At 44.2% G+C, this 26,992-nt stretch overlaps 1 protein-coding gene across 24 annotated transcripts in view; it reads right to left on the reverse strand.

The window, feature by feature from the left end:
- Magi1 (membrane associated guanylate kinase, WW and PDZ domain containing 1) overlaps nt 1-26,992 on the reverse strand; it is a 595,279-nt gene that overhangs the window by 21,624 nt on the left and 546,663 nt on the right. For 21 of the 24 annotated variants that reach the window (XM_078038623.1, XM_078038620.1, XM_078038619.1 and 18 more), the window contains 5 exons: nt 22,353-22,384; nt 12,057-12,273; nt 7,733-7,816; nt 4,216-4,307; nt 2,585-2,777 (listed from right to left, as the gene is read on the reverse strand). In XM_078038623.1, coding sequence (XP_077894749.1) covers nt 2,585-2,777; nt 4,216-4,307; nt 7,733-7,816; nt 12,057-12,273; nt 22,353-22,384 — 618 coding nt within the window. The remainder of the gene's footprint in view (nt 1-2,584; nt 2,778-4,215; nt 4,308-7,732; nt 7,817-12,056; nt 12,274-22,352; nt 22,385-26,992) is intronic. The other 3 variants (XM_078038624.1, XM_078038618.1, XM_078038617.1) reach the window with 1 other exon arrangement.

Genomic DNA, 26,992 nt, shown 5'->3' on the forward strand with positions numbered 1-26,992 from the left:
GGTTCACGTCTAAATCTTGACACCACCAAAAAACGTGCCCTGCCACCCCTTCCACCTTCCCCTACCTCCAACACCTGAAATCATCAGGTGGATGTGGGACAGTGGCCCCTGGCCTCACAGGACTCAATACCTGAATGGAAAACAGCCTTTCTTAGGAACACTAACCATGTGGTGGCCAAGAACACTGATCCAAAGAGGAACTCCAAATCTTGTACTGCTACAGCGTATTCAAGTTGGCAGCAAGACTAGCCCACTCTGAAATAGCTCCCTGTTGCACAAAGGGCAATGGATAGCAAGCACCGACAGGGGCTGTATCAATGATGGCTACCATCTTGGCCTCACAGACAGCCTGAGCCACACAGTCATCTTGTCATGCCCTCTGAATCACATTTCTGCCCAGAGTTTGTTTTTCTCATGTAGGTGACTGAACATATAAAGTTTCCACACATTGCATCAGGGACAACACCTGTAAGAGGCACATACAGCTTTTCTTCCTAGTTTCCACATGTCAGCATCTGCCTTAACCACACCACTGGGAGCATTAACCCCCTTCCAAATTCAGTCACCATTCCAGTTGTTTGGCTTTGTCAGCTTGACAAAGTTAAAGCCAACAGAGGACATGGGACCAATCGTGCCAAAATCAAAATGCATGTGGTGTCCAGGTAGTGGAGGAGGCTGTATTTATCTTCCAAAGCTTCTCCTTCCATAAGGTTTTTTCTTTTTAAATTGTGAAAAACATGCATAACATAAATTTGAACTTTATAAACATTCAGAAGTGCACACTTCAGGGGCATAGGTACATTATGGTTGTTGTACAACCACTATCAATGTCCATCTCCAAACTCTCTTGCTCTATGGTTTGTTTCTATGAATTTCACCACTCTAGAAACCTCACGAAGGCCGAATCACACAATCATTTTTCTCCTGTGATTAGTTCATTTCACTTGACATAATGTCTCTTCACAGGTTTAACATGCCTTTTATCCACAGTTAAATATCTAAAATATTAAAAATTAAAAAAAAAAAACGTAAAACAAAGAGCCCACACGCCTCACTATTTTTATTTGAGCCAGGGAAGTAAAATCCTTTTCCTTTTTTTTTTCCCCTTGAACTCTAAAAACCAATTTTAGTTGACTACTGCTGCCTTAACAGAATACTATGTTAAAAAGGATTGTGAGGCCGTAAATGAGCTCTAGGAACATAATCTATGACTGATTAGCACTGGGCTGCAGTAGGTAGGACTCTCACACTGGAATTTAATATCTTAATTCTATAATTAATTACATACCACTTAAAGTTAGTTACACTCATTTAAAAAAAAAAGAAACCAATTAATTTTATCTGATAGGTATTTGTTATACTAATAATAACTATGGAGAATTGTTAATATCTGATGTCATATTGCTTTAGTAATTTAGTCGATGCAACTCTCAGTCTTCCTTTTCTACATTCTGGGCTGTCTTACAGGCTTTGGGGTGGGAGACTGCATACAAGGATCAACAATTAAGGTATATGCTTTTAGGAAGCTGGTTAGCCAATGGAAAGGTCAAACTTTCACATCATGAGCTGTTTCAAATGGCAGATTCTGTGGGAAGTTATGCTCCATGTATGTATAATATGTCAAAATACAGTTCATTGCCACGGGTATCTAAAACGAACACATTTTAAGAATGGTAGATTCTGATACAGAAGTAAGCCATGAGTCACAAGAATGGCAAACAGGAAATGTAAAATTGGAAGATAGGTGGAAGAAGGAGGGCATTTTGTAGAGAGAAAGTTATTTTTGAGCTAAGCAGGAAGGGATATGTAATATCTTGAGAACTAGAATTTGAAGATTGAGATCATGAGGAAACAATCACAGATGGCTTAGAACTAGCCAGTTCCACAGTTTGTTTGTTTGTAACAGAGGGAAATAGCTGGGTAGGGTGGTGCATGCCATAATCCAAGTGGCTCAAGAGGCTGAGATGTGAGGATTGCAAGTTCAAAGTCAGCCTTAGCAATTTAGTGAGGCTCTAAGCAACTTAGTAGGACCCTGTCTCTAAATAATATATTAAAAAGGCCTGGGGATGTGGCTCAGTGATTGAATGCCCTGGGTTCAATCCCCAGTAACCCCAGTACCAAAAAAAAAAAAAAAAAAAAAAAGGAAATAGAGAAGTTTGGTTTAATATATATGACAAGCAACCAAAAGGTACACTAGCATTAACCTTTCTATAGACTTTTTTTTTTTCAGTACAAACCTAAGGTTGATTCTCTCAATTTGAAGCTGCAACTTTTCAGACATTCCTAAAGACCTCTTTTGTTGAGGATTATCATCAAATGAAGAGGCTGGCTAAGTCCTGGTTGGTGAGGGGAGGGTGGGCAGGTCATCTATATTCAAAGAGACCCTTCTAGAAACCTTTGCTGAACATATGCAAATAGCACATTAAAGTACTTTTGAATGACAGTCATTTTGCAGGGTTGGAGAGAAGCAAACCATCTGGAAATCCTGAGCTCCATCACATTTGCAAACATTTGTTAAAATAGAAGCTTGAGGAGGCAGACACAGAAATGACAGAGCACAGGAGGAATGAATGAGAAAACGTACCAGCAAACACCACTTTTCGCCGCACTGTGAGATTGACGTGGCCCTGTTTGGCAGCTTGTTGCATAAGCTGGACCACGAGCTGGTGTGATTTTCCGATTACTGGTGTCCCATCCACACAGATTAATTCATCGCCAGACCTCAGGCGGCCGTCTGTATCAGCAGCACCCAGTGGTACGATGTGACCGATATAAATCTGTTGGGTAATGGATGATGGGTGAAACCTTGCCCTCCTGATTAACTGTGATACCCACGGCTGCCTCATTTCTAGGAATAATTCAATTCATTCACTTGGGTCCGCATGCATGTCACCAGCATTTACTGAGCACCTACTGTATAAGTCATTGTTCTAGGTGCAACAACCATTTTGAAATTGAGAAAAGAATAACTGTTTCTTGCTTTGTTCCTGGATGTTTATCTGTGGTATGCTAGTGACACTCTTTTTTTTTCCCCCCTTTAGAAAAATAAATCCCTTTACCCCCCTCATTTATGAACTCTTTTTTCCTTTCCTCTCTACCCAGGAAAACTCCTTTCATAAAATTCTGCTCATTTTAATTCTAACATGACTCTTTTTTAAGGGTTCAGTGCTAGGCCTAGCAATAGGACATGCCTGACGAACACAATCCAATGAATGGATGAGTTCAGCAAGTTCTGGCCTGAGATCCCCATTTCTGTGGGTTTTATTTAGCACCTGAAAGCAGACCACTCTTTATGTTTAATGTCTGCCTGTTATACTTGCCGTTCATTAAACTCGAGCTGAAGTATTTGTGTGTACCTTGCCTTCTCTGTAGTAGGTAATACTACAATCACCTTCATGAGACACCTGGAGTTTACAAGGGACTTGGACAAAACAGTGTCTAACAATATGGATTCTGCTCCTGGACTCTTGCCAGTGTCTCTGTGATCTTGGGCAAGTTAATTAACCTTTCTGCATTTTTATCTTCTGATTTGAAAATTGGGGATAAACTCATGGATCAGATGAATGAAAAGTACGTGAAAAGGCTTTAAAACAGTACTTGGCACACAGTCGGTGCTTAATGAATAACAGTGGCAGCTGTTATCAAAAAGAAACGAACAACAGACATCTCTAGTTCTCTTTACTCCTATCAAATATGCTGCATTTACTCTAAACCCAAAGAAGCTCAGGCCCATGTTTCCTGACCCCTGTTTAGGGTTCTGTCATGACTCTGATCAAGACAGGGTCCTACTCTCATGTCTGACACGCTGCCTGGTGTCCTCTCTGCGTACTAGCTACCCACCCTATAAAGCCCCCTACTTGCCGGTAGAGGAACAGACTTAGCCAAGGGGACCAGGCCCTGGCTTTATTAGTGGGAGTGCGCCCCACTTCTGCCTTTCTTTTTCCACCCTCAGCTGCCGTATTCCATACACACACACACACACACACACACACACACACACACACACACACCACTATGAACTTTAAGGATCTCTTCCCTTCTTCCTCATGTAAAAAAAAAAAAAAACTGCAAAAGCCCAGGAGAATCCCACACTGCTCAGGATGAGAGTCAGAGCTGGGTGTAGCCGGACTCCTGTCTCCACGGCCTGTCACTGTGATCAATTTATGGTGAAGTGTCAGAACACAGCACTTGAAGAAAGAAGCAGACAAGACTCACAGGTTCCCCAGGCTCATTTCCACCTAGAATCCTAAATCCGAATCCAGTCTCTTTTCTCCAGAGGAAGATGTCCTGTTCCTGGTAGTCGGGAACTGCAGAGAGGGGAGAAGGAAGGCAGATTATTTGGCTGGTCAAAGGAATCATGGCCCTAAGATGAGCACAAGTATAGGACCGAGACTGCCAAGGCTTGAGCAGATGAAAGCGTTTCGACACAGGCAGACAGACAGAAGGATCTAGACAGGTGAGTAACAGACGACACGGGCACAAGAAACAGACCAGTCACTGGGCCCTAAGTTCTTCAAAGGACTATCACTGATGATTCCTAACCAAGTCCACACCATTACGGCCACCTAAGAGAGGGGTTGGCATTGACTGCTTTTCTCAGTATCGTTGTAAGGGAATTAAGTAAATTAAAAAGCTTTATCAACTAGGGAATGGAAGAAAATGACTTGGGTTAAAAAGTGTTTCTGATCGATTTGTTTTTTATTTTTTGCTATTTATGTACCAGGGGTTGGACCAGGAAGGTCTACCACTAACCTACATCCCTATCCCTTTTTGGGTTTTGAAACAGGATCTTGCTAAGTGACCAAGGCTGCCCTCAAACTTGCGATCCTCCTACCTCAGACTCCTGAGTTGTTGGGATTATAGATGTACATTACCGTGCCCGATTCTAATTTGTGTTTTTTATTTATTTTTTTAATTGTAGATGGACACCATACCTTATTTTATTTATTTTTTTAATGTGGTGCTGAGGTCGAACCCAGGGCCTCCTACGTGCAAGGCAAATGCTCTACCACTGAGCTACAACCCCAGCCCCTAATTTATGTTCAAGTCACTTTTTTCCTCCTTAAGATAATCAAGATGAGTAAAACTCATAATTTGATTTGTTAGATCATTTTCACCAAAACATTTACTCTCAAGGATTGGTGGTAGCTCAGTGGTAGAGTGCTTTCCTATTTGCCAGGCCCTGGTTTTGCTCCCCAGCTCTGAAAAAAACAAAAACAAAAAACCTAGTTCTTCCAAATGCAAAGTTTACAGGATTTTAATATCATCACTGAAAAAGATAGTCAACCTTTCATGATGACAAAAAAATTCCATGCTGGGCACGGTGGCACACGCCTGTAATCCCAGAGGCCTGGGAGGCTAAGGCAGAAGGATCATGAGTTCAAAGCCAGCCTCAGCAGAAGGACCTAAGCAACTCAGTGAGATCTTGTCACTAAGTATAGTATAAAGGGCTGGGGGTGTGGCTCAATGGTTAAGCACCCTTAGGTTCAATTCCCCAGTACAAAAATAATCCAGATTAACCAACCACAACTCATTGTTAAAATGACTACTTTATTCCAGAATCTGCCTGTATTTCAACATTGAAAGTACTCATTTATTACCCAATAACTTGATAACTTATGTTTAGCACTCAGTAATGCTTAAGGGCTTTAAAATAATAATATCATTTTTAAAAAGAAATTTCTAGAAAAATAGATGCCTACTATATATGAAATAATTCTACATACCACTCTGTTCCTTCACTAGGTAATTAAAAAGGGCTATTTTCACTTAATTTTTAAATATTCTTGAATGTATACATAGGGTATTTTTGGCCTATAAAGTGACATCACTTTTATTTAAAGAGAACATCTATAATTTAGTTGCTGTGAATCCTTATGGAGATTTCAAAATACTGTTCTGCATACTTTCTGGTTTGTTTAATTAATGGGATTTAGGGATTAAGAAGTGAGTAGTGAAAATTTTATTCTTTCCCCAAGTTTGTACAGTAGGATATAGAAATGAAGAATGTGGCTATGTAGTTTTCTGGTCAGCAAGAGTGTCCCTTTACAGGTGTAGAGTGACTAAATACACCAGGAGGCAGGGAACTGTCAGGCAGGTACAAGCCAGAGGATTCTGAATCTCTTATTTTCCCTGAGCTAGCTGCACGCTCTGGCTTTACACAGGTGCTTTTCATCCAATCCTCTTTTATTGTAATTGCTGTAGCTAAGCTGCCACGGAACACAAGCTCGGCGACATCATAAGATCCCTGTAAAAGCAATTGGAGAGTAATATTGAGCACACTAAGGTAACTGTATATATGTATGTATATATCTGTGCAAGTCGATGGGTAAAGGGTATTTGCTGTAATAGCCTCATTGAAACAACAAATTAAGTCAAGCAGCATCTGGTCTTTGGTTCACTCAAGTAGGAGGGTTATTACCCTAATAGAGCACTGCTCTTTGCCAGCCTCAGGGCCTATCTGAAGTCCACCAAGGGCTAGGAGGCCTTTCTGGGGACAGAGAAAGGGCCTCTGCAGAGACCTCCAGCCCAGATGCATTTTTCTTAGCATCACTTAACACAGGGACATTTGCCCACCCCACAGGGACACCAAATGGAGCCTCCTCTTGCCTGATGTTGCACACTTAGGTGTCAGCCATCAAGGTAGGGTGGGGATGGCTGCAGATTCAGGCTTACCACACAGCTCAGTCCCCAGAGAGAGAGCATTTGCTTCCTTTGGAGAATCAATGGGAACATGGCAAATCTACTCTGAGAGTTCTCCGTTGAAAAGAAAGCCGCCCAGTGACACTCGGGATGTTAAAGACACCACCAATGAGTCAGGAAACACAGACACAAACACGGAACCCAGGACAAAGCAAGTCTTTTGGTACTTCAGCTTTAGCATCTTAACAAATGGACTTTTCCACCAATTAAGTGTCATTTGCCCAAATATATACCTTTGGTGATGAATCAATGCTGATGCCACTTCATAGAGGTACTGAGCTTTCTCAACTGCTCACTCAAAAGGTTTAATTCTCTATTTTAGGCAGATTCTATTAGAATTAAGTGAGGTTTTTTGGTTCCTGAAATTGAACTCAGGAGCACTCGACCACTGAGCCCTAGCCCTAGCCCTGTTTTGTATTTTATTTAGAGACAGGGTCTCACTGAGTTGATCAGAGCCTCGTTAAGCTGCTGAGGCGGCCTCAAACTTACGATCCTCCTGCCTCAGCCTCCAGAGCCACTGGGATTATAGGCATGAGCCACCGTGCCCAGCTAGAATTAAGTTTGTAATAAACCAGTGGGGTAAGAGCCATTTTTATATTAATATCACTTTATTTTTATCTTAGTGAGGCTAATCACATAGAACTAAGAAAACCTTGTCCAGTTGTCTTATTTTTAAGTCTTGCCTGGGAAACCATCTTAGCAGTTACTCTCCTTTGGGCAATAGCAATAACAACTCAATAAAGCACTCAAAAGACTTCCTTTGATAACTGGGGACAATGGGGGAACCAGGTTCACAGAGACCCTCCTGATGTCCCCATGGACAGAAACACAATGTCGAAGACATGTACCGTGCCTCATCTCATCTTGTCAATAGTTGACGCTAGGCCAAGGGGACAGGCCACTGGCTTCCCTTCAGGGCGCATTACCCCCCCTCCCTTTTCTAACTTTCTGACCAGGTCCCCAGACGGATGGGAACACGGAACAGGATGAACGATAATGGAGAAATACAAGTCCACAGCAGGGTCCTTACTCTGACATTCTCCAAAATTCGTGGAACTGATTTCTCTCTCTCTTTCCCCCTTGCTCAATCCCGATGCAGGCGAAGGTGACATAGCTGGAATATTAATTTCACAGTTTTGCAAAGCTTCATGTACATTCTCTGTTAGTTCATTTCAGCTCAGTTGTGATTGATGAGGGATGGTGCCCCCTCAGTACAGTGGGTCATGGCTGCTATGGATTTTAAGGGCTATGATTTGATGGTTTTTCTTTTTTTTGTATTTTGGCTTCTTTTTTTCATGATGCTTTACTTGTCAAAGAGCTAGAATTTCTAATTGTACCACGGAGAGTTCCTATGACTCCCTTTAGCACCTTAGGCTCTTCACATTTAATTAGACTCTAAAATACATTCTCCGATGAACTTGTTTCAATCATGTCTCAATCTACAGAAGGTTCATCTAAACCCTCATTGCCTTTTGAGAAATAAAAAATTGGTATATCTGCGACACTCATATTTATTTAGGAGTGTATGAAGTTCCTGACGGAACTCCTCCTTGTACTAAGGCCAGTCCAGGCGAATTTTAGGCAGTTCAAACCAGAATAGTCCCATGCTCACAGACACACAATTGTCAAATCTGCCCCAAGATCTGAACAAACACATAAAATAGGCATCATTATGACAGTGCTTAAAATCTAGAAGTACTCATGAGCTCCTTAGACATCATGATGAAGGAGCTCAGTCATCAATTCCAAACTTGTAAGCAAGTCACTCCAAAGCAGGACAGGTTGACAATGTTGGTTGATAGGAGCACTTTGAGCATTTTTTTTTTCTTTCTTTCTTTCCAAACTATATTGCAATTAGGCAAAATTTCAATGGCAAGCTTTAAAAATTCTTTGGAAATAAATGCTACTGGATGCTAGCCAATTTTCCCGAACATTTACTAATAAGATTGTGTCAATGTCATGACATGTGCACAATTAGTATGTTATCTGCAGAAAATACAACATGGCTTTTAAAGGACTTTAATGCTTGTCTTTGTTTTTAAAAAAACATGGAAACCCTTCAAAGGGATTCATTAACATCTGTAATTCAGACGGATTCATTTTGACAATGCTGTTTTGGCATTGAAGAATATGGTATTTTATAAAACAGTTAGACCTATGAAGCAAGGGGATCAAAATGTGTTTAGCTGGCGCAGTGGTGCCATCCAGCAGCTCGGGAGGCTGAGGCAGGAGGATCACAAGTCCAAAGTCAACCTCAGAAACTTAGCGAGGCCCCCAAGGAACTCAATGAGACCCTGTCTCTAAATAAAATATTAAAAAGGGCTGGGGATGTGGCTCAGTGATCAAGAACCCCTGGGTTCCATCCCCAGTGTCAAAAAATTTTTAAAAAAAGCAAAATGTGTTCATCTGTTCATCTTCAAGCTGCTCTTAACAATAAAATTAGACATAAGGGGAAGATATTCTCAACCAAAAGGGGATGATCTGGTACAATTAAGGAACTGCTGTAGACTTCTGATGTTTTTTCCTGGAGTACTCTGCTCATTTCACTATGCAGGGAGAGGCGGGGAATCAAGCTACCCAGGGCATGCCCTGGATTTTTGTTATGGTTCTTAAAAGACAAGACACAAAATAACCCAGGACAATGGCAGAAACTGATCTAGGATTAAAAAAAAAAAAAAAAAAAAGTCCTGATTCCAAGACAAGACTGACTCGAGTTCATTCATTCATACTGTGAAAAAGAAAAAAAAGAAACTGTGACAGCTACAGAACAATTACCACGGGTGGGGGAAGTGTCATCATTTCTCTCACTTAGCAGGAGGAGAAAATCCATGGGAATCTTCACATCAATTAGGCTGCTGCTATCGCTCCATTAGGGAGCCTGCAATCACCACAACCAAATGGATTCTCATTTGGGCTGTTCTATCTGATTCCTTCGATGTTAAAGAAAGTGAAGGCGCAGAACTGAAACCATCCCAAATATTTCATTCCAGCTGCCATTTGAGCCATTTCAATGCTGACAGCAGCTGGTTATGGTCACATTAGATATTATTTCATTCTGGTGGAAACTTTCATAAAAATTGGATGAAAGACCCAAATCCTAAGAAATGCTGTTCCCATCTGGGTGAAAACGAGTTGGAGCCTCCTATCGAACAGGTGCAGGAGAATGGTCTTGCCAATGCAGGAGGGCGCTGCCAGCCCTTCAAAGCATGATCTATTTTATCACAGTGAGATTCGTACATGGAAAACTCAATCATAAATGTGTACTGTACTGAGAAAAGCAGGAGCGTGGTCAATAAAGCAATAATATCTCAACATCCCCTGAAGCTGGGCATTGATTGGAGGAGTCTCATGGTTAGAGAGGAATGTGTAGGGAATATGAAAATAGTCCCCTTTGGAAAACATTCTTCAGTAGTGTTTTTTTTTCTTATTTAAGTGAAATCATTATAATGAGGGAGGAGACTTCGTGAGGATGGACCCCAGGCTCTTATTAGTTGAGCATCCCTAATCTAAAAATCTGACATGCTCCAGAATTGGAAACTTTTTAAATGCCAACACAGCACTGCAAGTAGAAAGTCCAACACCACCAAACTTAAGTTTCATGTGCAAAATTATTAAAAATGTATAATATTACTTTCAGGGTATGTGTATAAGGTACATATGGAATGCAAATGAATTTTATGTTTAGACTGGGATTCTAGCCCCAGGATATCTCATTATGGAAATGCAAATATTGCAAAAGGTGAAAAATTCCAAAATCGGAAATACTTCTGGTTGCCAGCATTTTGGATCAGTGTTAGGGTTGGCATGTGAGGTGATCCCTAAAAGCTCACATGTGAGACAATGCAGGAAGGTCCAGAGGAGACATGACTGGGTTGTGAGAGCCTCAACCCAACCAGTGAATGGACCCTGATGGGATTAACTGGGTGGTGGCTGGAGGAGGTGGGTGTGGCTGGAGGAGGGGGCATTGGGGGCGTGGCTTTGGGGTCTCTATTTGTCTCTGGAGAGTGGAGTCTCTCTCTGCTTCCTGATCACCATGTGAGCTGCTTCCCTCCACCACACTCTTCCTCCATGATGTCCTGCCTCCCCTCGAGCCCTGAGGAATAGAGCCTGCTGTCTATGGACTGAGACCTCTGAAACTGTGAGCCCCCAAGATAAACTCTTCCTTCTGTATAATTGTGCTGGTCAGTTCCTTCAGTCACAGAAGTGATAAACTAAGACAGCCAGGGATGCCCAGCCTGTGCTTGCCCCTCCTGTGTGTGAGGGAGGGATATTCCAAATGGAACCTCATTCCCCTCAGCCTGGTCTCTGGGGGACCTTAGTGATATCTTTCTAACCTCTGCACCATGACCTCTATGGGGGCCCTGGCTGAGAGGTGACCACAGCTGTGGCTGGAACTATAGCCATGGTAGGGGTGACAGGGACAAAGGGACAGGCAAGTATGCTCTTCTCTCTTCCAGTCTCTCAGGCCCTTCCACCCTACGTTCCCTCTCCTGACAGTCTTTCCCACTCCATGCGAAAAAGGGAAAAGGAGGGGCAGAGAGGTCATGGGTGGGCCGCCCCTGATCAGGAGAGGATGTCAGAAGTTGCCACACTCCCAAAAAAGGCTCAACGGGCACCATCTAAAATTCAAACTTTGTAAGAACTTTCACCATTGAGATAAATGAGTATCATTTATGGTGAATAGCTTTTGGAAATCATTTCATAATAAAGAGGAAAAAGTTAAACAGAAAGGGTTTAACAGGCTTATCAGAGCCAAGAAGTTACAGAGTACACCATCACTAACTTATTTTTATAGGAAAGATAAAAACCAAAGAAAACACTTACTCACTATACAAATAATTAAAGCCTAATTCACCCCCTCCTTTTTTTTTTTTTTGGAGGGCATGTTTAGAAAAACTGAGAATGATTAAAAAAAAAAAATTACCAGTATTTTTCAAAACCAAGTGACCACAAGTAAGCATTTAATTTCTCCTCGTTACCTCTAAAATCATATTTTCCTCTTACCACCCATACATATTTAGGTTCTATTATCTATCAGACTGTCTTGCAAGACTCCAGCTCAGGTAAGAATATAGGAGATGGCCATTCTTATCTGCCCCTTCTTTCAACTACAGAGAAAAATAATGTGTTTTTCTCCAGGCTGGGGATTGGATGAGCATCCCTTTCTACCCTGTTTCCCAACCCGGAGACATAATGGAGCCTCCAAATGGAGATCCAGCAGACGGTGCTTTCTGAGGAGCCTGGTCCTCATCCTGATATACCCTGGTCCAGTTTACACTCGGAGCCTTGCTGTGTTGGAGGGGCCCGGCCCAGGGGAGGGGATTGGGGCAGGCAGCCCGGGGGGCACTACTCACGTCGGTTTTCATACATGCTCCTGGACTGGGCCCAGATTTTAAAAGGATCTGGTTTCTTCTGCCCAGAGCTGTCAGTCTGATCTGGAGCGGGAGCCTCGGTAGGTGGGTACTCGGGGAGCACCTGCGTGTTGTGACTCGGGGACGCCGTGTGCAGGCTCCGGTGGCTGGAAGCGCTGTGTTGAGAACTACTCTGGCTGTCTTTCCTTTCCAGTGGTTGCTGAAAGTAAGCAAGAGATCATTGCCAGTTTACCAGTGGGCATTTTCCCACCAGCTCGGCTCTGTTGGGCACTTTTGCAAACACCGTGCATAAATACATCAACAAGCTTTGGGCTTCCTCCTTCTCCAGTGAGTGCAGGATGCAGATAAATCCCCAAGTGATTGGCAGACAGATAGAGGGGCAGGCCAGACAGAACGACATAATCACAAAGCACACTGTTCTCTGGGCTGCAGCGGAAAACAAATCTAATTCTCATCATAGGTTCTGAGCTAAGACACTGGGCTGGTTTACTGCAAGATGGATCGGCTTTGACCTCCTCATTTCTCGACAAAAACATGTGACACAAAATACCAGGAGTGGTTTAGCCATAGGGTATAACATCTAGAAGAAATACAATCAGGGCTAAAAGGCCCCTTGGGGTACCATATGTTGCATCTTTTGATAATAAAACACACAAGTCCTCTCTAAAGGTTTGCCATCAGTTCTTCTAGAATAGGGAGAAGATGAGGGATGTAGCTCAGTGGTCTAGCATGGGTGAGGCCTGGACTTCAATGCCCCATACTGCAGAAGCAAACATGATGATAATGCACCAATTAAAAAAAAAATGGAAAGAAAAACCAACCAACAAACAAACCAGGAGAAACAGAAAAAACATGCTTAGTTATATGAAGACTGATAGTTAAAGGTTAAAAAAAAATGCTATCATGTGAAAAGCCTTCATAATTCTTAGCTAATCAATTTTTCAGATGTGGTTTAAAAGTCAAGACCACTGGTGCATGCCTATAATCCCAGCTGCTCAAGAGGCTGAGACGGGAGGATCAAGAGTTCAAAGCCAGCCTCAGCTATTTAGTGAGGCCCTAAGTAATTCAGTGAGACCCTGTCTCTAAATAAAATACAAAAAAAGGGCTGGGGAGGTGGCTCAGTAGGTAAGAGCCCCTGGGTTCAATCTCTGGTACCAAAAAAAAAAAAAAAAAAAAGCTCAAGACTGAACTTTATATATGGTTGATTCCTGAGGCATCAGCCTCCTTAAACTTGCAACTTATCCACAGTCTAAGTAGCATTTGCAGGGGAGTTCCAATTAAATTTTAAGAGAACAAGCAAGTTCCTGTTCATTAAAACCAGCTAAGCAGAGGCCCTTCCCATGAAACGCTCTTTGAATGGCAAGGGAACACAGGACAAAACCTACCGAGAAGAAAAATGATGGGTGGAAAATAAAAATAATTTAGCTCCTATTTTCTTTAATAAAAGACTGTGGTAATTCCAGGTATTCTGTTTCCTCTATTCAGAATAAAACTCCTAGAATCCTGCCTCCTGTGTAAGAGATGTCACATCACCATAGTTGTGTGCTTGAGCATCATGGTAAAGGGGGAGAGGAAGGGCATCTTCATCCTCTCTAACGGATCCTGGGCAGCTTGTGCTTTTTAAAGGAGTTTATAAGATCTTCAACCTCAAGCATCTCAGTTCCCTCAACTCTTCCATCAGGTGTTATCATCAGAGACATCTGAGGACCATATCCTACACTTGGGGAAACTGTGAGCGAGGCTCGATTCCATCTGATCCAAGGGGATGCAAAACTGAAGACACCAGGAAAATGCATTGGCCTTTGGGTGGCGACAAACACCACCGCCAACACCACAACACCCTGTTCTCACTGATGATGACGAGCTCAGCCCAGAGGTGGAAGGATCAGCACTCCAAGCCCTAGAACAGAACTTGGACCCCACCCTCCTCCAAATGCCCTCAACCACTGTGCATTGACTATCAGGCCAGGTGTCGGACCTCTGTCCTAAGAGGTGACCCCTGTCCTCTAGCTCCCCAGAGCAACAGTGAAGATATGAGGGTGAGAAAATGACCAAGACAGATAAGACACCCCTTCTCTTTTGCATGCCAGTAGGGATTTGTCTTTCTTTTCATGTGTCCCCTAGAAAGGTATCAATATTATAAACAACCATGCACAAGATCAGCACACTGTTGGTGTGCACACACACCACAATATGTAGGAAAAAACGTGGAATTATGGCTGGGTGCGGTGGCGCATGCCTGTAATCCTAGTAGCTTGGGAGGCTGAGGTGGAGGATCTCAAGGCAACGTCCACCAACCATCATTTCCTTTTTGGGTGGGTACTGGGAATTGAACTCAGGGGCACTCAACTACTGAGTCCCATCCCCAGCCCTTTTTAATATTTTATTTAGAGACAGGATCTCACTGAGTTGTTTAGTGCCTTACGTTTGCTGAGGCTGGCTTTGAACTTGAGATCCTCCTGCCTCAGCCTCCAGAGCTGATTAGGTTACAGGCATGCGCCACTTTGCCCAGCCTGCTATCTCTTTTGTAAGGTTACTCTGGGTCCCTGCACTACAGCCTTCTTGGACCATTGGCCCCTTGAAACCTAACTTTAACCTCTTCCACTGTATCTTTCCCCTGAACTGGAGAAAAAGACCTTTCCGGCAACCCTACCCCACTGAGAGAGTGTGAGGAAAGTGCTGGAACTTCCTGCTGCAGAGAATGCCCCTGTGCTTTTACCCGCTTACTACACACGTGTGCTTGCCACACGAGGGCTTCTAGGACCCTAAAATGTCCATACAATAAAACTCTAGCCTGGAAGATTGATTGATTGATTGATTTAAGGACTGGGGATTGAACCCAGGGTGCTTAACCAACTAGTGACATCCTCAGCCCATTTTTTATATTTTATTTAGAGACAGGGTCTTGCTAAGTGGCTCAGGGCCTTGCTGAGGCTGGCTTTGAACTCGCCAAGCTTCCTGCCTCAGCCTCCCAAGCTACTGGGATGACAGGTATGTGCCACTGTGCCCAGATGACCTGGAAGATTTGAATCTCTTTAACTAGAGAGGTGACCTCACCATAAAGAGAATGTACATTTGGAATCCACTGGCAAGGCCTGGATCATTTTTCAAATTATAATAGCCTTTCTCACCTCCCAAATAAGTGACTCATTTAGCTTCAATGTAATACACAATGACAGATACAATTTGGAATAAGGTTGCAAAACTGCTTCTCAGTTGAATTGTACCTTGGAGTCCCTTTTAAATGTCATCTAAATCTTGTCCCTCTATTTGGCAGAGAAGTACAGGTGCATCGTGAGAATGCGCTCTCCAAACGGTGCCACCACTAAACTGCCATTGGCTGGCATGCACAAGTGGCCTATTAGTGGGCTAAGTACAGAGTATCCTGGAAGAGTTTTACATTTCTTCTTTGGTAAGACTTAACTTTATGATCCATCTCAAAATCATTTAAATGATTTGAAAATGCATTTGAAGATAGATTTGAAAATGGATTCAGTATCAAAACTCTTGTTGGCACTCTGGGATATACATACTTAACTATGCTGTGTGTATGTAAAATTTTCAAATATGATTTTTATTTTCTGCGAGCATGCTAATTATTTATGATGCTGTCTTTTATCTGGTTACGCCCTGGATTGTTCAAAAGAAAAGCTACATTTACATATATATACATCTATCTCCCAAAATTAAAGTTAACTTGTATGTCTTTTCTAAATTACCTCCCTAAGGGCTTGGGACTTGAAAGTAAACTCAGTTTTGAACTAGTGACAGCCTGGGACCAGGTTTGCATTACTGTGATTGTCTTTTGCCTCATTCTCTTAGGTGAGACACCAGCTTTTATTTTATTTTTTGGTATAGGGGATTGAACCAAGGAGTGCTCAACCCCTGAGCCCCATCCCCAGCCCTTTTTTTAATATTTTATTTAGAGACAGGATCTCCCTGAGTTGCTTACAGCATCACTTTTGCTGAGGCTGGCTTTGAACTCATGATCCTCCTGCCTCAGCCTTCCGAGCCACTTGGATCACAGGCTTGCACCCCACCCCAATTCCTTTCAAGCTTCTTAAAGGGACCCTGTGTATACTAAAAACATGATGGAGAGAAGCATCTGGTACACCTGTATACCTGAACGTGTAGCTGATGCCCATGACTGTATGTGTACGGGTGGACATTAGCCAAATGGCCCTCCTGTATTGAAAACTGCACACTGCAATGTCCTTCAGATACAAGGTACAGGAACCTGTGGAGGAATGTTTGACCAACAGTCCCAGTAGCTTCTAAGTCCCCAGGGTAGAAAGGCCGGCCCTGCCCGGCAGGGCAATGGGGTGGTCTAAGATGAACTCGGAGGCCAGGTAATGCAGGTTCCTCCAGACTATGGCAGGGAGTCTGCACTTGGCTTTTGGCTTGGGAGATGGGGACCCACTCATGATCTACAGTGGCCAACATACTCCCAGAATGTTGGTCCGGCTCCTGGGCAGGGAGCTGACCTGGGAAAGCAGTGGAACAGGCAGGCCAATGAGGAGGCTGTCCCTGCAGTCCCCTGGGGGACAGAAGAAGGGGGTGTATTACAAACAGGGTTCCTGCCCTCCATGTCTCCAGCTTCAGCAAATGCTTGGGGTTTGAGAGAGAGCAATACCAAGCACTGCCACTTTTTTTGGTTGTTGTTATGGGGATTGAACCCAGGGATGCTTGAGCACTGAGCTACATCCTCAGCCCTTTGGAGGGTCTTGTTAAGTTGCTGAGGCTGGCCTCGAATCTGGGATCTTCCTGCCTCAGCCTCCCATGTGGCTGGGGACGGAAAAACTGCAGGCATGCGTCACTGCACCCAGCCAGGCTAATATTTTTGAAGCAAGAATTTGATTTGAGTCTCAAATCACAGAAAATTAGAAGAAGGAAAAGGGGCTCGATTTTAAAACCTCCATAAAAGTCCTTAGCCACACAGTGGCCCTGATCTTGTATCATAAGACCTTCTAAGACAGAACTGTACCATCCATCCTCCCTGAAGTGAACGACCCTCACACTGTTTCCTGTCAGGCCAGGACAATCGGGAAGATGCAAGGGTTTGTAGAAATGGAAATGGGAGGGGGAAACCAACTGATCAGTTATTTCGCAGAATGATTTCGAAATGGAGGTACTTACAAAGTGAACTGAAAATATTTGCTTGGAAGAGCAAATGAATACAGACAGCACTTAGGAGCTTAAATGACGAAAAGAATTCATGTGGCTTGAAAAATGACAAATTGATCCATTTTAAAGCAAAAAATTATTTACAGTTCACTTATCTGCCAAGACCCAAGGCCACTGGAGCAATTCACATGGACAACAGGAAATATTCCAAGTGCTGATGAGGTCAATGTCATTGGAGGTTGAATGAAAACCAGAGACTCAGATCCAAAACCCAGCAAAGGACGGCTCTGTGTCCTGTTGGTTTGTTTTGGTTTTTTTTTTTTTTTTTTTTTTGGTCTCTGGCATCATTGATGGGTCGAAGCTAAATGACTTTCTCCCAAAAAGCATGTGAAAGGAGTTAGTGCAGGAAGAAGAGCGAAAGCCCTGACTGGATATGAACACAAGCTTTGCTTCCCAATGCCATGTTTTAACAGAATCCAAAACTATGCCAAGCTCAGTGGCACACGCCTGTGATCCCGCAGCTCAGGAGGCTGAGGGAGGAGGATTGCAAGTTCAAGGCCAGCCTCAGCAAAAGTGAGGTCCTAAGCAACTCAGGGAGACCCTGTCTCTAAATAAAATACAAAATAGGGCTGGGGATGTGGCTCAGTAGGTAAGAGCCCCTGGGTTCAATCTCTGGTACCAGAAAAAAAGAAAAAAAAATGCACTGTCTTTGTTCTAGGGGGTGCCAAAGGGCTCTCCCCGAGATCTTGAACCTGAAGCCAGCTGTGTGGAGGGGAGAGGCCAGGAAATATTACGTGGGTAAACTTACTCAGCCATCCCCCATTTACCAGTCTCTCTGCTTCCCTGGGGTACGGTGATGGGATCTGTGGCCATGCTGGTGAGACACGTGGCCTTGGGCGAGGGGGAGTAGAGAGAAGGGTGAACAGCAACTTGGAGAGAGTGAAAAAGGCAGGATTCATAAAACTGAATGATTCAGGTGGGGATGGCTCAATGTGCACGTTCTCTACCGTCTTTGTGTCTCAAGGACAGGTTTTCCTTTAGCATCCCTTTAAAGGAAAAAAGAGATGGAGTGCCATGAACAAAGGCCTGCTGTTATTATTTTTATCTTGCTAAGTTTGCTAGAAAGAAGTTGAAGAAATCTCCTTGCCCGCCATCCAGGGTCCCCTCCAGTAAGTAGGAAGATTTGTCTCCTTAATACACTTTCTTTTATCCAATAACCAGTAAGTAAATAATCTGGTTTCCTATACCACTCAGGCTGCTGGGGAACTCCAAAGTATAACATAGCTCCGTCACAGCACTGAATTTCATCTTGTCCTGACTTTCTGTGACTACTTGGTTGTTGTGACTGAGAGCAGAATGATTTTCGTAAGGTGTATACTTGTCTATGTTATACTTCTGCCACATTAACTTCTCAAAATATATTCTCAGTAGACTTCAATTTCCATGGTAAAGATCTGTTCGTGTGGTTTCTCTCACCAGTTCCATGAAAGCAGTATTTCCTATTTCAGTTCCCACTGAAAACCTGCACTGAGTGTGGCAGTAGAAGACACTCGGTAAACACTTGCTGATGGAGCGAATGCATACAACATTTTGGGAACTCTGACAAAGAAGCCGTTTTCAATGAATGTAGTAATCAAGACCCTATTTGTCTTTGAGCTTTTCAAAAGAGCAATACCACAACCATGGAGCATCCTATTTATCATTGCATTTCTAGTGCCTCACACCAAACCTGACACTTGATAGGTTCTTTTTTTGGGGGGAGGGTAATTGGGGATTGAACCCAGGGACACATAACCCCCAAGCCACATCCCCAGCCCCCTTTTTTTATACATTTAATTGCTGAGTTGCTTACGGCCTTGCTAAGTGGGCTGAGGCTGGCTTTGAACTCTTGGTCCTCCTGCCTCAGCCTCCTGAGCCCCTGGGATTACAGGCGTGTGCTATCACACCCGGCATTTGATAGGTTCTTAATACTAGTTTGTGGAATAAATGGATGAACAGACGGGTGGGTAAGTAAATCAAAGATGAATGTATTGTAAGGATGGCTGTACATATGGATAGATGGACGGACAGATGGATACAGAGAAAGGGTGGATGGGCAGATGAAGAAACAGAGAAAGAAAAAGTTGAAAAAGGAAGTAGGAGGAAAATCCAAGTGAATGTGACTTAAAACACAGGATCTGGTGTGACACTGGTCGTTTTAAATTCTCAGACAGAACGTTCTTATGTTGTGATTCAGACTGACAGTCCCAGTTAGTTAAGTTTTGCAGTCAGGATGACTAAGTTGGGCCAGAGAATCTGTTTTCTAGAGAGATCTAAAACCCAACAGCAAATATCTCTTATTTTTATCTCTGTTGTTTGGCAGAGAAATCCCTGATATTATGGAAGTTCAGATATCAAATGAATACAATGATATTAAGACATAGTCACTGTCCCCAATGAGGCTATAACCACAAACTGAGCATCCACACTCAATCCAGTGGGTGAAGCTGCTTATTAAGAATAAACTTACGGGGAGGCTCGGGATGGGGCTCAGTGGTAGGACCCCTGTGTAGCAGGTGCGAGGTCCTGGGTTCAATTCTCAGCACCACATAAAAACAAATAAATAAAATAAAAGTATTGTTGTCTACCTACAACTTAAAAAAAAAATAGAAAAAAAAAATATGCTTATAGGGATACCCAGGAGGGGGAATATGATATTCTGCTCTAATAAGACTAACTAATTATTGCAAAACATTAAAAAGAAAAGAAATGAGGTGTGAAAGCACGCAGAAGCTGTCCGTCACATGAGGAAACCGATCAAGCCAACAACCTCTAAGAAAAATACACCCCCCCCCCCCCCCCCCCCCCGTCCTGGATTCCAAAACCACGTGCACAGAGCTGCTTGGCAAATCCAAGCGAGTCACAACCCAGGCTTGTGATCATGCAGGCTGCAGAACTGGACCAATTGGTCCCAACCCGAGTGAGTGACTTTCAGGTCCCAGGGCATCCAGGTTCCTTGTGGATCCCCACCAGAAAAAATCCCATCCCCCCCTGTCTCTGTGGCAGGACACCACTGAGATGCCCACTGGGAGAGGGAAGGGGCTTCCCGCCCACCTGTGCAGAGCTCCCACCCATCACAGATGTGAGCTCCACTGCAAGAGCACACCTTGGCTGACAGCCCCAGAGTTCCTGCAGCAGCTGCCAGAGTGGACCAGCAATGGCCGCCCAGACCCTCATCCCCGTGCTGGCACCGGAATCGGGGAAGGACAGGCCTCAAGTTGGGGGGTTTGTCTTTGGGAGCCCGGCAGCCACCACTCTGTGGGCCTGTGGTAATTAAGAGCCAGCAGACTGTGGCCAAAGCCGTTAAGAGAGCTCTTTCCCTAGGAAGGGCAGCCCCGAGTAATTGGCTGGCTGCTTGCTAATGACATGGCTCTTGCAAAATAAACTGGCTCTGGGGTGGGGGCACCCACTGAGTTGGTGAATGCAGCCTCTGTACCTGTTTGAGACCCTTTGGGGGTTCCCCAGGTAATGCCAAAACGCTATGGGGAAGATGAGTTGTACCCGGATTTCAAAAATCCTTGTGCCCAGTAAATGTAAGTAGGATGCCAGAGAGGGACACCTGGCTGCCTCTGGTCATGCCACCAGTGTCACACTGCTACGTCTCCCCATAGGCTTCTTGTCTGGGCCATGCAGGTGTTTAAAATAAACCCATGTCTCAGCCCAGCATGGCTGCAGGTAGGGGAGGAGAAAAGAGAAAAAAAAACGGCTTGCACCAACCCGAGCTCGGGAGACACGTCTTCCAGACTCACTTCTATTTTTCTGAAGGCCAAATGGGTTTTTGACGACGGGCAAGGGACAGGGGGACACACATGTGCACATGCACATGCGTTAGCATCTCTGGAGCTCCAGTGTGGACACGGACCAGCCCATCCCTGCCTAACACAGACTGACAGGGCCAGCAGCCCTGGAGTCGCCCTTCCCCATGACCATGGCACTATGCCAATGGAATCACATCAATGACTGCAGGTTTTTCTCTCTGGAGAACTTAGGAGTGGGGCTCAGGGATGCAGGAAGCTCCCTCTCCCGTCTTAATAAACTTCTGCTTGGCGCCACCACGCTTGGAGACAGGTGGAAAGAACTGAGCCCAGCCCTGGAAGCATGCAAAGTTTTAAAGGTCCTTCTTTCCCCGGGAGAGGGGGGGGATGCACGAAGCTGTAAATCTGCCCGTCCCCCCAAAATCTTTTAAGTCACCAGGAAGCACCCTTCTGGATCCCAGTGCTAATGAACTGGGAGGCCTCTTCCCACCCCGATCAATTACACAGAGTTCCAGATTTTGAATTTTTAAGTAGCATTTTAATTTCTTGTTAGTGCCCCCCGGAGCAAAAGCAGCAGACCACCAAGCCCAAACACCATAACCTCCAAGCCATTAGCTAACGTGTCAAGTAGGTAATGCATCTTCAGGGAAACCAGATTAGAAAGGACAGCAAAACATTGATTTTTTTTTTTTTTTTTAAGAATCCTATACCTGCAGCATAATGCTGCTAAAGCCAGCCAAACAACAAAGGGCATTTCCACAGCTAGGAAATGTCTTATTCTCAGGGCTGGGGCCACGCAAAACCTGCTCCACCCGAGCATGGACATGCAAGAAGCCTTCCTTAAACCTACAGGCTTTAGAATTTGTAAATAAGTCATCAATCCATGCACCAAAAAAAAAAAAAAAAAAAAAAAAAAAAGCTCTGGGAGAGAATGAGTAGCCATGAGTAGCCATGTGAACCGGCTGGAAACACCAGTTGAGAGCAATGCTACCCACGGAGCAGGTGGAGTCTTTTTGCAAAAGGAAACAATAGCATTTGTATGTAGCAAGTTAAAACCCGGCTCTGAAACTCATCTGCTGGAAGGAGAGTTGTGATCCCTCTGCACGGTGAAGGTACTCACATGCAATCCTTTATCCCAGCTCCTGCAGCTTTGCCCACGAATCCCCCACAGTTTACAAGATAAGCCCAAACCCCCATCTATACCAAACAGATCCCCAGAACTTAATCAAAGCAAGCCACCGGCTCCCGTCTCCGAAATGCATTTAGCCAAGGGAAGCCAGATCTCGCACATCCTCCCACCCCAACCCCCGTGCCAACCCCCCACCCCCAAACAAGCACCAAGTAGCTGACAAGTCCTTACCGACTTTGGGCTCTTCTTGGGAACGGGCAGCCCTGGAAGAAAAAAAAAAAAAAAGGAGGGGAGGGGGGAAGAGATCATTAGCATATAAATGTTACCTTTTTCTTAAAGAACAATCCCCAGGTGTTTCATGGCAACCTAGCCATCTGCAGAGTTATGTCAGATTTCTCCCCAGCATCGGAGTTACCAGGCTGTTCATATCGAATCAAAGCCGAGGGAGGAGGGAGGCGACAGGCAGATCTATCTGCATTAGCTATGCTGAGTTGTACTGCAGCAGCCTGGAGGCTTGGAAAAGAAATTCACAGACCTCAGCGGCCTGGGAAATTGAACACTCGGACAGAATCTCAAATGCTCTTCTGGATTAAGAGAGTCTTAACTTACAATTAAGTCCAGGATCTTTTCCTTTCCCCCGCGATCCACTTGTCAACGGAAGCAGACCAATCAGAATAGAGGAAGGGGTATATATTTAGTTTCAAAGGAGAGCATGGTTAAAATTAAATTTTTTTTTCCATTTCTGTCTTTTTTTCTTTTTTTTTTTTTCCTCTCTGTCTTTTAGAAGAGAAACCGCCTTCTTGATTTGGATGAGCTCAACACCACAACAAAGACGGATGCTCTTTTGCCAGAAGAAGGGAAAAAATAGGAGCCCAAGTCCAAGTGGGTCTAGGATCCCTCCCCAATGATGATCATCAGCTCCTGTCTGGATGCCTGTCAGTCAGTCACCCAGCCAACCTCCTCCTTGGCTTGTTGGAAAGACTGGGGCTCAGTCCAGCCCCCCGAGGGCAAAGCATGTCACTGGACATGAGAGAGAAAAATTACACACAGCTGAGGACAAAAAGAGACGCTCTTGGAGAAAGAGTGGTTGGCTGTCCCCAAGCCCTCTGCCTAGTGGGAGGGCACAAGCTGACGGGGGGGGGGGGGGGGGGGGGGGGGAGCCAAACAGTGATCTCTGCACTTCTAGAAAACTCAGTAGCAACTAGGGGCAGGCTTAGAGGGAATGTGTCACCGGTGGAGTGTGAGAAAGAGAGGTGAGAAAGAAAAATAAGGCACATCTTGGGGTTTCAGAAGTGATCCTTTTCACAAGCTGCCACCTTCATTTATTTATTTATTTATTCTGTCCCGGCAGGGGTTAGAATGCGAAAGGCAGATTCCATTTATATACCAAGTGACAGAGATACACTTGGGATCTGTGGATTCTGCAGAAGAAATTTCAACTTGTTCCTGAGAGCGCGATTCCTGTGCAGTACCGGGATGATGTCAACTCTTTGGGAAGTGACTTGTCAAGCCAGCCACGAGCCAGGAGAAGTTCAGCACAAGTAATTCCAGGCAACGGAAGTGGGCGAGGGAGGACGTAGTCACCCAGAGGAGCAACACGGGTGTGCCCACTGCAAGTGAAGCGTGACAAGAATCACTCCTGCTGAGATACTTTGGGGACCGTCTCCACGGAGGCTCCTCACATTGCCAGAATGAGGTCAGCACAGTCTGGCTCTGGGACTTTGGAGTGCCTCAGGAACATTAGGTTCCTGGTTAAAAATGCAGAACCCCAGGCGCCAACCTCAGGGGCCCAGGAATCTGCAGTGTTAATTAACAGCTCTTCCTAGGCCATCTGATGCAAGATGTCAGAGGACCATATTTAAGGAAACTCTAGAAAGAACAAATTTTTTTTTCAATTAAGGTAAACTCAGGCAACCCTTAGCATGACACCCTAGAACCTCAATGCCTCAGTTTCTCCAGAGGCGAGATGGAAATAATAAATCTCACTTCCCAAGATAGCAAAGATAAATAAGGGGAAATGCTTAAAAGCCTTCTTCTTCATCTTTTTGTAGTACCAGGGATTGAACCCAGGTGCTTAACCACTGAGCCATATCCCCAGCCCTTGTTATATTTTGCTTTGAGACAGGGTCTCACTAAGTTATCCGGGACCTTGCTAAGTTGCTGAGGCTGGCTTTGAACTCATGATCCTCCTGCCTCAGCCTCCCAAATCGTTGGGATAACAGGTGTGTGCCACCAGGCCTGGCTGTTTAAAAGCCTTCTACCTAAGTCACCTCCAACATCTAAATCTCTCACCTTCCTTGGCCAAGTGACGTCATTCAAAAAGGAAGTGGGTATGATTATCTTGCTCTAACTAGGGAGAACCCATCTGCTAAGCATATCAACGTATAAAAAAGACTTAGGAGAAATATTTCACCCATAGACAACGAGTTGAAAAATTCTGATATTTCTTTATTAATCTGAAAATAATCATTAGGCATTTTCAGGTAGATTCATATGATTTCTGTAAAAATAATATGGATCACTGGATGCACTCAAAATTATATTATATTGCATGGTTAAATTCAGATAGCCCCCTAACTGAAGCATTCTTAGTTAAGTAAAATAAACCAGGTTTCATTACAGCTAGCTTTTACAGAACCTGACTCTGCCTGGGATCCTAATGACCTCATATAAAAATATGCATTAGGAATCTCCACCTAGGTAGGTGGAGTCAGGGCAAGATGGTTTCAATCCACACTGGCCAGTCTCTTACAATGTTCAGACCCAAACTAAAGCGCACTTTTCCTTCTCATCACAGAGATGCACACACCACCCAAGATGCATCCAGGTGGACATTCACTGCAGCATTGTTGGCATACAGGAAACCTGGAAACCACTGGAAGGATTACATAAACTGGGGGTGGCCCACCCATGTGTTCTTTGAACACTCTGCACTGGTTCAAAGAAATGAGCTCAGTTGACAGATAAGAACACTGCAGGTTGCCTGTGGTATACACCTGTAATCCCAGTGGCTTGGGAGGCTGAGGCAGGAGGGTCGTGAGTTCAAAGCCAGCCTCAGCAACTTAGTGAGGCCCTAAGCAACTCAGTGAGACCCTGTCTCTAAATTACAAAATAGGGCTGGGGATGGGGCTCAGTGGTTAGGTGCCCCTGGGTGTAATCTTCTGGTACCAAAACAACAACAACAACAACAACAATAAAAACACCAAAACTACAAAACACTTAAGGCCTCCAAAACATAATGAGGTGTTAAAACAGCAAGCAGCAGAATGCAGGTGTGGCAGGGGACAGTTGCCCACACATGCCTGGCTTTTGGTGGTGAATGTCCCCATCAAACATGACAGGGATGTTTCTCCTGGAGCGAGGAGGGGTAGGGATCAGAGACACTAGTTTAAGGCTACTTTAGCCTAATTTATAATTCCTTTTCAAGAATACTGCATTCACTTCTCACTGAGGCAATAAAATATTAATTAGAAAATAAACATTAATTAATTAAAGGCCCTTCCACTGTTAACTACACCAAAGTCAACCAGTCTGGAAGATATGGGGGTGTGGGAGAGTAGAAGGAATAGGAAATGGAAAAGGGGGATCATGCATTGACATCAAATTTCATGCATGTGAGTTTGTTTCGATGAACTCAACTACCAGGTATGACTATAAAACTTTAATTAAAAAAAATAAGTAAGTAAGAAAGGGGCTGGGATTGTGGCTCAGTGATACTGCGCTTGCCTAATATGGGTGAGGTACTGGGTTCCATTCTCACCGCTGCATGTAAATAAATTTTTTTAGAAGTCAATCAACAACCAAAAACATATTTAATAAAAGAAGAAAGACAATTAAAGTCTGTTTCTTCTAGGAAGACCAAAAGGTCTCAGATCAACTGGCCCAAGCTACATTTGACAAGAAATACGAAAATCTTTTTTTTAATTGAAGAAGGCTTCAAAATTCCTCTTGGTCAGCCATTTGCCCCAAACCTTTGTTTTTCAAAAGCCACCCACCTTTTTTTTTTTTTTTTTTGCAGGACCCAAAAATGGGTTATAGCCACAAATGAATATTTAAATAGTTAAAATCAAGAGACTTCACTTGACTGCTCTTTAAAAAAAAAAAAAAAATCAAACATTTGTTTTAGGCCCATATGGTCATTAAATCTTAAAATCTAATAAATATGAATGCTGGAACAAACCTCCTATTACAATTTATAATTTATTTTAGCCAGAACAATTCAGAAGGATTGAAAACAGCTGGGAGGCCCTAACGAAAAAGACTCAGAGGGTCACTGCTGGCCAAGATGGTCCCGGACGGACGGACCACGGCTGGAGCTCTGTGCGGAATCAGCTGCAGGCCCCCCCATTCTGGATGGGGCATGGGTGGCAGCATTAGCTGACCCTCTGGGGCACGTCCAGGGTTTTTATGAGACAAATGTACTCTGTACACCCAGCGGCAGTGGGGCGATTGTGGCCTGTCCCTCACCGCACATTATTGCATGGGAAACCCGAGGGCAGAGACGGCACCGGTCTTCACGGGCCCCTCTGGTCCACCCTGGGGCAGGAAGGGGCGTTTCAGAAGAGGTGGAAGAAAGGGAGAAAGGTCCCTGGCTCACACCATCTGCTCTTAGCACCCAGATGACAGCAAATGTGACTTCTAAGGGATCCCAGAAAACGTTTCCAGGGAAGTACGAATGTTCAAAGCGTGAGTCCCAGTGTGATCCATGGAAGTGACCAAAGCAGGGGACCTCCGTTTCCAAAGTTCCCTATGAATGAGGTGTCCCTCCAGAGAGAACAAATGGCAGCTTCTCTGCTAGTGACGGGGGCCTGACCAGTGAACAGGAGGAGGAGGCATCTCTTCCTCTATCAAGGCCACAAACGGTGCTCCTG

Source organism: Ictidomys tridecemlineatus, chromosome 2 (genome assembly GCF_052094955.1).
Source record: "Ictidomys tridecemlineatus isolate mIctTri1 chromosome 2, mIctTri1.hap1, whole genome shotgun sequence".
Classification (NCBI taxonomy): Eukaryota; Metazoa; Chordata; class Mammalia; order Rodentia; family Sciuridae; genus Ictidomys; species Ictidomys tridecemlineatus.